General features: G+C 48.9%; 1 protein-coding gene across 1 annotated transcript; it reads right to left on the bottom strand.

Moving 5' to 3' along the window:
- Nucleotides 1–5,966: 5,966 nt before the first annotated feature.
- On the bottom strand, nt 5,967–8,334 carry LOC139685279 (acrosin-like). Its single transcript, XM_071581946.1, has 5 exons — nt 8,264–8,334; nt 7,613–7,837; nt 7,052–7,320; nt 6,626–6,771; nt 5,967–6,152 (listed from the first exon to the last, which is right to left on the bottom strand). Exons 1-5 carry the CDS (start codon nt 8,332–8,334, stop codon nt 5,967–5,969), a joined length of 897 nt encoding a protein of 298 aa, XP_071438047.1.
- Between the last annotated feature and the right edge of the window lie 1,186 nt (nt 8,335–9,520).

The following is a 9,520-nucleotide window of genomic DNA, read 5'->3' as shown; positions in this document are numbered from 1 at the left end:
GGATGCCAGAGGCACGTGTCAGCTGCAAGCAGTGAGGTCTCCTGGCACCCAGTGCAGCCACTGCCGCAGTGCCTGCAGCACCCACGTTGCCTGTGATGTCCTAGGCCCTGGGGCTGATGTCACAGAGGTGCGTTCTGCGTTCTGGGCACCGGGGCCTCTGGCACTGTGGCAGGGAAGGAACAACATAGAATCACAGGTCCATAGAATGGTTTGGACTGGAAGGGACCTTTGGGATCTTCTATTTTTGGCGTTCATGCCATGGGCAGTGAGAGGTTCCTTGCAGTAAACCAGGTGGATCAGGGCCTGGCTCAAAACCTGTCCATGAAGACTTCCAGAGAGGGGGCATCCACAGTTGATCTAGGCAATCTGTGCCATTGCCTAAACACCCTAAAAGTTATCAATTTCTTCATAATATGTAATCTCAGCTTTCCCTCTAATATTTAAAGACATTTCTCATTGTCCTATCATTGCCTGCTCTTGTCTCCAGATTTTTTCAGGCCTCTCTTCTTGTGGGATGATGGTGTGTAGACCCTGGGGCAGGCAGCTGATGAGGAACACATTCAGCACCAGCTGCAGATTGAGCTCTGGGTGGCAGGAACACGAGATGAGAGACTGTGAACTGCAGACCCTTTCCACAACCAAGGGCATGGGACCCTGGGCTGTTGCCCAGCTAAAAGGACATTGAGAGACACAGCATGATCTGATGGCTCAGGAGGGAGAGTTGAGACTTGGGTAAGTTTAGACAGTGAGGGGGTAAAAGTCCTGGGGTTCCTTGGATCAAGATCCCTCCTTGGAAGCAGACGCTGGAGCTGTTTCTATGTTACTGTGTCATGGATAAATGGCTTTATGGAATGAGACATCTGTGGCTCTGCTAAGGAAACCTGATGTCAAACCAGTACAGAAATCCAGTTTGACTCTGTGAGAGTGGGGTGTGTAGGGAATCAGACAGGGCACCCGTTGGCTCACTGGAAATGTCTGTGTCTCCTGAATGGTCAGACAGGGAAGTTTCCTCACAAGTTTGGTACCCTTCATCACTACCTTGGGAGCTTCCCTTCTCAAAACATGGAGCTGCTGCCAATGGGTGAGTCCACCTGGGATCTTTGGAGCAGGCAGGAGTCAAAGGGCAAGTCTTAAAATTCCTGAGCAGATTCTATAGAAATTACCTTGGTGGATTTGAGTCTCTCCATTGGTGTTGCATTTTGTGCAGATTTGGTGAAGTTATTGGTAGTGAGTTGAGGATGTATATGCAGCCTGGTCAGCATAAGGCGCTCATAGAGGAGTTGTGGAGGTTCTCATCAGGCACAAGGTAATGGGGCTCCAGCCTCTCCTACAGCACAGAAGGGTTCTGGAGACCTACACGGGGAAAGGCTTGTGTTTCTTGTGCCAGGCAGTGTGTATGGAGTCCCCAGTAAGGCGTGAAGGGGGTTTAGGGTCCCTCATTGTAATAGTCAGATAATATAGAAATACAATGAATAATGTTTTGACTACTGTTTCTACCCGTCAAAAACTTTTTATCAAAAAACTTTCCATGAGCAGTTTTGCCAGAATCTTTTACAAAGTAATATCCACAGAAGGCTTCCTGCAGGATCCTCCCTGCCAGGTCAGCAGAGTCGGTCAAGGAATCCTCACACATTTAAATTTCTTGACGGCTGAAAGCTCACGCAAATACACACCTTGTCAGCAGCAAAGCATTCTGTTATTATAAAGACCTGTCTGAAAGTATCCTGTTATTTTGGAGCCTAGCTAGAGCTGCATGCAAACAAACCTTTTTTGAACACTAGAAAACCCTGCAAAACAATGCCTTGAGAATTCAGAGATGGAAAAGGGAAAAGAGAAAGCTGCTTACTATAATGGAAAATCTCTTCCTACTTTCCCCTTTTCTCACCTCTTTATCTCCTCACGTCACCTTCATATCTTCCCACCACCAACCAAGTTTCCTGCTGCTGCCAAGACCACAAAGCTCTGCTAGGCTAAACAGCACCAAGAGAAAGCTGGGTTCACTGCCAGCAAGAGTTTCCCCTGACACTATCTGCCTAGCAGCAACTGCACCTGGACCAGCACAGCCAGAAAGCATCAAAACCTTCATTCAGCCCAGGGATAGACTGTGAAACAGTTCATCGTGAAAAACAAGTATACATATCACATGGCAAAGACTCATCTTCACAAGTCTGCCAGACCCCCTGGAGCCACAGAGATAATCCTCCCAAGCAACAGAAAGACAAAGACAGAGGAAAAAGAGAAGAAAAAAGGGTAAAAATTGGTTTTCCACTCCCCAATACTTATTTGTCAACAAAAGTAGCTTTTGGTGGTAAAAATTTTTCTTTGCTTTTAAAAGTAACCTTAGTGTTTTTCTAACTTTTTCGTACTTCTCCTCTCTCTCTCTGCATCTCTTAGCAATAAATTAATAAATAATAATAAATCAGTGCAGCGGTCTGTATTGAGGCATAATCCAATTGCCAGCAAATACTACTTTATTAACAACTAAAACAACTACGAGCAAAGTCAGAAGTCTAAAAGTTTCCAGAAGCCTCAGGAGCCCAAGCAGCCCAAGCATTCTAAGCACCCAAGCCACAAGCAAAGCAAGCTCCTTGTATGTGGAATTCATAATGTTGACATTTTGGTCTGTGTTTTTACTCATGCCACCTGTGAAAGATTTATTCTTTTTCTGCCAAGTTCTAACAAACAAAAGCTGATAAAGTGAAGGCTTTGTCCTTGAAGATAGAGTTTGCATAAACTAAAGTTATTTGGGTCTTGCCTTTTTGTTGACAGTCTTTGGAGGACAGTTGCAGGAGGGAGTGAGGAGGACGAAAGAGGGCAGAGCCTGAGACCTCTACCTGGGCGGTGTTGGCCCCACCTCCCCAGGTAGATGTCACCAGCAGGCTCAATAAATGTGAGAGGACTCATGCTCTGGGTATGGTTTGTTTCTCAAAAGGGACTGCGGGGACGTCTGCTGTCTGCCAATGCCTAGAAGATGTAGTCCCTGCCTTTGGGGGAGTGTCCTGAGCTGGTAAGACAACCTACATGAGTAATCTTGGGGTAAGCAAGGTCTCCTGTTGTTCCTACTCTCTCCCCCTTTTCTTTGGGTTCTCACTATTCAGTCACTTCTGTTAATAAAGATACTGTGTTTCCTGAGCTCTTCATGGTGCTCAGCCTCACTTTTTCCTGCAAATGTAGAACCCACCCTGTTACACTCCCTTAACAGAAGGCCTAACTCTTGATAGCCTTTGTCTCTGTCCATGCGCGCATATATCACTTTTATTTGGCTAAAAGTCTTTGTTCACGCATCTTCAATCATGTCCTGATAGGTGGCTGAGATCTCTCTCTGTGTTGGCATTTCTCAAGGTTTGTGCTTGGCAATTCTCAAAACATATCTTCTTATTTTGCAGGTGTTCTTCCTCCTCTCTGGTTTCCCATGCCGTAATTAATTCCACTCAAGGCCAAAATCCAAGCTGCTCACAGCCCAGATTCCATCCCAAAATCAGTTTTTGAAATTAACAGAAAACTTGTTTTGAGTTTTAATTTTGTTTGGGAAAATATTTGAACCTAAGGTCTTTCTTCAATAATTAAGCAGTTTGTAAAACTCGTACTGCACAAGGGCTGGTAGAGTCCCTTGATACACACAGGACAGGAGTTGAAGCCCCTTTTTTGCATGTCAAAAGGTGTTTCAAGTCCCTCATCATGTTTGACATGATGGGAAATACTCCCAGTGTAGATAAGAGAACAGCCTCAGCTGGGATGGTTCAAAACTCAGAGAAGGTGTTACGTACAGCAGAATTTTGCAAAGACTGTGCAATAAAGTTGTGTCAGGGGGATTGGCCCACTATAACCTGGTGTGCTGGCTCAGAGGGATAATGGCCAGCACCAAACTTTAATGACACACTAGCAGTTAGTGTTTTAGTAGACCAGGCAACCTCTCAACATCAGGAAATCCTTTAAGAAGCATATGCCAAGGTGGCAGAGACTAGTAGAGGTGTGGGATGGTTGGTTTCAGCACAATCCATATTTATTAAAAGAAATCGAAAAACTGCCACCCACCGTGAGAAAGGACTCTATTACACTGGGACCTGTGTTAGGGACCAGAGTCCTGTGTTGGGTCCTGTCATATTTGGTCTGTGGTTGTGTTCATGAATGTGGTATGAGAAAACACTGGATAGCTTCAGTGTGGGAAATTCAGCCTTGAAGAAAGAAACATTAGTGTAACATCAAACTGGTGGGAACTTGGCCTTTGACAAGGGAACAATAGAGAATAGAGCTGTTGTTAGCCCAAAGTCAGCATCTTGAGCTGTTGCAGACTGAGATGGTGCACTGGCTACACACAAGCTGAGGCTGTAGCTGGCAAAATTGCACTCCAGAGAGAGGAAATATAAAGTGTGGTTCTGGGCTGAGGGTGGAGAGGACCTGATGCACATCATTTTGATCCAAGGGATGCCCTGAATATGCACAGTCCGCTGGCCCTGCCCACCGAGTGCCATGCTCTATCTCCTTTTCCTGCTCAGTGCCTTGTTAAGATTTGAGGGTTCTTATGTATTGTTTTCTATCATAACCAACAGAATAAATTTGCTTTGCTATTGTAACTGTAACAGTATTGTAGGAATAAATTTGCTTTGCTTACTAATACATTTCCTTTGGTACCTCAATTGTGGATTAGTGTCTCTTAATTTGAGTCTGGGAATCCTCCTGAACCCATAACAGGAGTCAAGAAGAAGAATATCCAGAAGCAGACTGGCAACTAGCCAAAGAGATGTGAAAGCATTTCATTAGACGAAGAAAGGGAGCCTTTGCTTGCCTTCACCTGGAAAAGACAGCAACTGCCTTGGACATGTCTTGCCCAAGGCTTTACAGATCCTCTACCACTTTCTTTTCTTCCTCCTCCCCCCACCCCCAACCGCCCCCAAATAGCATGAATTGATTTTAAGGGTATAAAATTACAGTAAGTAGATGACTTGTCAATTACCAAGTTGTGTTACAAAGTTTCTTTCCCATCCTGTGGGGATTAGGTGCAGCGCTCAGTCAGACCAGTGCACCAACCAGCAGTTTGTATCTATGCCACAGTCTCCTCGATCCCTCCTTCTCTCCATTTGACATGCTTGTACATCCCTCTCATCTTACGCCACTCCTCCCTTTCTCTGTCCTTGTCTCCTCACAACTCAGGAACCAAACCTAGTGATTCTTCCCCCATGGCTCCCAGGTTTGGCCTGCCTCTGAACAGATTGGGTGTTGCACATGCTGATAGCTGGCTCACTTTATCCTTGGCATTACTGATGTGGTTTCTGAGCTCCTGCTGTTCCCACCAGGCTGCTCTCCGCAAAATGACCCCAACTCTTCCTTTGAGTATCTGTGAAGTGTGACCACCTACCACATTAATCCCCCTTTGCTACAAGTGAAATCTGCTTCTTCCTCAGGGCACTGCGACTCCTTTCAGGAGTTGGGAATTTTATTTGTTGTACTCAGGAGTTTCCCAGGTGTCTTCCATGAGCCAAAGCTTACACCAGGCCTGAATCCCCATCCCATGTGCCCTAATGCCTCCCTCCAAAAGGTGTCTGCATATGACATTGCATTTTGTCCTTGTCCTCTTCTTCGCCGTGCTTGATGTGACAGTTTCCTCCATGCTATGGTGGCTCAGAGAACTCTCGTCTCTAGCCAGGCCTTGTTGCAGCCCTTTGGAGCAACTCTGTCCCTTTCTGCCCAACTGCTCTGCCCTCAGGCTCATTCTGCAGGTGCCCAGCGTGAGATTATTTGCCTTGCCTAGCAGATGGAATTGGACCAAAAACATGGTTAACTGTGAACATAGATAACTTTATTTCAACAACTAAGTCAACTTCAGTGTTTGCGTGCATGCAGAAGGGTGTGGGCAGGACAGAGCAGGCTTTTGACACTGAGGCTGCCTTTCCATCAGCAGGCAATACCCCAGCAAGAAATGGTTGTGAGGCACTGCAGCCAAAACTGGGTCTTGTCTGTCCTGCTGCTCAAGAAGCACTTCCATATGGGCTTGCACCCATCTGGACCAGGATCCAGTCATGGAAGTGCTGAACAGAGGTATAGACTCCGGGCTGCTTTGCTCTTGCACAGCCTTTTCCCCAGCTGGTCACTCCAACAACCCAGTAGTAGTCAGCAATGGTGTCTTTGCACATGAGAGGACCACCGCTGTCACCCTGAAGTGAAGCAGAGAGGATTAAGGTGGGGTGGGGTGGTTCTTGTTGGCATTGGGGCTGTCACCTTCTCTCTCACACCACTTGCCAGAGCTGTGTTCCTGACAGAGCAAGGTGTTGCATCTTGCAGAACCATGTCTGCGAGTGGGTTGGGGTCCTGCAGGGTAGGGCTCTCTCTCATCTCTGCACATTGTTTCTGCATATGCAGAGGAGGGATTTTCCAAAGTTGGCATCTGGACCCCTGGGCTGTCAAGAACCCTAGAGAACCTTTCTGGGATGGATGCCAGGCCTCTGCAACAACTGGGACATGGAGCACAGGCATATGGATGGAGAATGGGAGGGAAGCCCCAAGAGCAGTGTGGACCTGGGACAATGAGTGGGACTGACTTGCCAGGCAAAACCTGCATGGGGCTGTGTTTGGGCAGGGCTGACTGAGCTGCCTGTGCTGCTGGCACTTGTCATGCACTCCTTCCTACCTGGCAGGTGTCGATGGTGCCCTGTGGATAACCAGCACACAAGTTATTGGTGTGGATTTTCCCTGCGTACCACTGGCTGCTGTTGCAGAGCTTGAGATCGATGAGGTGGACCATGGCCTCCTGCATTACATCACTTGAGCTTGAAGCTGTGAACACAGAAAGGAATGAGCACTCAGCAGCTCCTTGCCAGTTCTCCTGCCCTGCCTGGGACTTATTTCCATGCCTAGGTTTTGCTTTAGTGTCTGGAGAGGTGCTGGAGTGCTGTGTCCATGCTGTGTGCCTTTGGGCACGGTCCAGGCCCATCTCTTCAGAGGCATACATCCTGCAGCCTGACTCTGGCTTTGGCCTCTGCTGTTGGGAAGCCCAACCTGTCTCCCCAGGATACTGAGCTTGCTCTCATGGCACAAATGCTTCTTGGAAACTCACCTCTTGCGGTGGTGGCACCCCAGCCAGCCACAAAGCAGTAGATCAGCTCTGACACTCTCAGGTTGACATCGGGCACACAGGCCAGCTGGATGTAGGGGCTGCACAGGACAGGCTCGTCCAATTCCAGCAAGGCAATGTCATTCTTCAGGTTGTTGCCAGGATCATAATACTGGTGAATCCGCAGCTGCCTAATGTAGCGGACTTGTGCCCCAGGGCCCGGCTGAGTCAGCTGGGTGGCCCCGATCACCACGTACACCAGGCTGATGTTGCTGGAAGGCAGATGCAGAGAGGGCTGAGAGGGAGCAGAGCCACGCACTGAGGCAGCCCAGCACTTGTCAGCCTTCAGTGCTATGGAGGCAGTGACTGCCCTAGCAAGCATTAGGCTGTGTGAGTGATGAGCTGCAGACTGCTAGGAAGCAGTGGCATGAGCCTAGTCTTCTCCTGAGCCCAGTGTCTCAGCTGAGCTCAGTGCAAGGAAAAGGGATGGGAGTAACATGAGGTGCCACTGACAGGGCACCTGCTGGTGCTATGAGGACATCCCCATTCCCTGCTGCTCCTCACCTGACATCTGTGAAGCAGTGGGCTGCCGTGAGGACCCACTGCGGGTGGATGAGGGACCCTCCACACAGATGCCCCGTGTCTGGTATCCACATGTGCTGGATGCTGACGAGCCAGGGCCAGTCTGCTGTTTGGACATTTGAACCGCCCACGACGCGCGTCATGCCATAGTAGTTATAAGCCCCAGTGCCATAGTCATAAGGCATGGCTCGGAGCCCACAGTACCCCCTGTAAGCAGAAAGTCATTACTGTGCTGCTGAATGCCTTGTGCTGCTCAGGCTGAAGCTCAGACCCTGAGATTAGCTCAGTTGGTTAAAACATGATTTTAATAATGCCAAGGTCATGGGTTCCATCCCCTGTGTGCACCATTGACTTAAGAGTTGGACTCGATTATCCTGTGGGTCCCTTCCAACTCAGAATAGTCTGCAATTCTGCAGTTCAACCCTCTGCCCTCCCCACAAGCTGTTGACAGACAGTGGACACGGAAAGCCCATGGGGTCTGTGTTTGCACCAGCACCTGGCTGCTGGCAAGGAACTGAGGCTTCCCCCTGGAGTTTGGGAAGCTGGGGTGAGGCCACAGGGGACAAATGGGCACCCTCCAGGGAACCCCCTACGGGTTGCCCAAGCTCCCTGCCAGACCCTGGGATCACTTACCCGCAGTTGTCCCATGTGCCGTGCGCAAGCCCGCACGCGGCCAGCAGGATGAGGAGGCAGAGCAAACTCATGGCTGCCAGAGGCACGTGTCAGCTGTAAGCAGTGAGGTCTCCTGGCACCAGTGCAGCCACTGACGCAGTGCCTGCAGCACCCACGTTGTCCGTGATGGCTTCGGCCCTGGGGCTGATGTCACAGAGAGGTGAGTTCTGTGTTCTGGGTACTGGGGTGTGGGAGGAGCAACACAGAATCACAGATCCATAGAATGGTTTAGGCTGGAAGGGACCTTTGGGATCATATAGTTCTGACCCTCTGCTGCCATAGGCAGTGAGAGGTTCCTTGCAGTAAACCAGGTGGATCAGGACCTGGCTCAAAACCTGTCCATGAAGACTTCCAGAGAGGGGGCATCCACAGCTGATCTAGGCAATCTGTGCCATTGCCTAAACACCCTAAAAGTTATCAATTTCTTCATAATATGTAATCTCAGCTTTCCCTCTAAGATTTAAAGACATTTCTCATTGTCCTATCATTGCCTGCTCTTGTCTCCAGATTTTTTCAGGCCTCTCTTCTTGTGGGATGATGGTGTGTAGACCCTGGGGCAGGCAGCTGATGAGGAACACATTCAGCACCAGCTGCAGATTGAGCTCTGGGTGGCAGGAACACGAGATGAGAGACTGTGAACTGCAGACCCTTTCCACAACCAAGGGCATGGGACCCTGGGCTGTTGCCCAGCTAAAAGGACATTGAGAGACACAGCATGATCTGATGGCTCAGGAGGGAGAGTTGAGACTTGGGTAAGTTTAGACAGTGAGGGGGTAAAAGTCCTGGGGTTCCTTGGATCAAGATCCCTCCTTGGAAGCAGACGCTGGAGCTGTTTCTATGTTACTGTGTCATGGATAAATGGCTTTATGGAATGAGACATCTGTGGCTCTGCTAAGGAAACCTGATGTCAAACCAGTACAGAAATCCAGTTTGACTCTGTGAGAGTGTGGTGTGTAGGGAATCAGACAGGGCACCCGTTGGCTCACTGGAAATGTCTGTGCCTCCTAAATGGTCAGACAGGGAAGTTTCCTCACCAGTTTGGTACTGGAGATGGGACCCTTCATCACTACCTTGGCAGCCTCCCTTCTCAAAACATGGAGCTGCTGCCAATGGGTGAGTCCACCTGGGATCTTTGGAGCAGGAAGGAGTCAAAAGGAAGTTTCCTGAGCAAATTCTGTAGAAATATGAGGGTTGATTTGAATCCCTCCATTGGTGTTG

This window comes from Pithys albifrons, chromosome 2 (genome assembly GCF_047495875.1).
Source record: "Pithys albifrons albifrons isolate INPA30051 chromosome 2, PitAlb_v1, whole genome shotgun sequence".
In the NCBI taxonomy this organism is placed as follows: domain Eukaryota; kingdom Metazoa; phylum Chordata; class Aves; order Passeriformes; family Thamnophilidae; genus Pithys; species Pithys albifrons.
Note: the sequence above shows the minus strand (reverse complement) of the source record. Positions and strands in the feature narration are given on the sequence as shown.

Bases quoted from the DNA above. Each gene is read 5' to 3' on its own strand.
- LOC139685279 (XM_071581946.1), bottom strand. From the start codon at position 8,334: ATGAGTTTGCTCTGCCTCCTCATCCTGCTGGCCGCGTGCGGGCTTGCG. The intron at 7,838-8,263 runs GTAAGTGATCCC...TTCTGCTTACAG, and splicing joins GGCACATGGGACAACTGCGG to GGGGTACTGTGGGCTCCGAG. The intron at 7,321-7,612 runs GTGAGGAGCAGC...TCTGCCTTCCAG, and splicing joins CACTGCTTCACAGATGTCAG to CAACATCAGCCTGGTGTACG.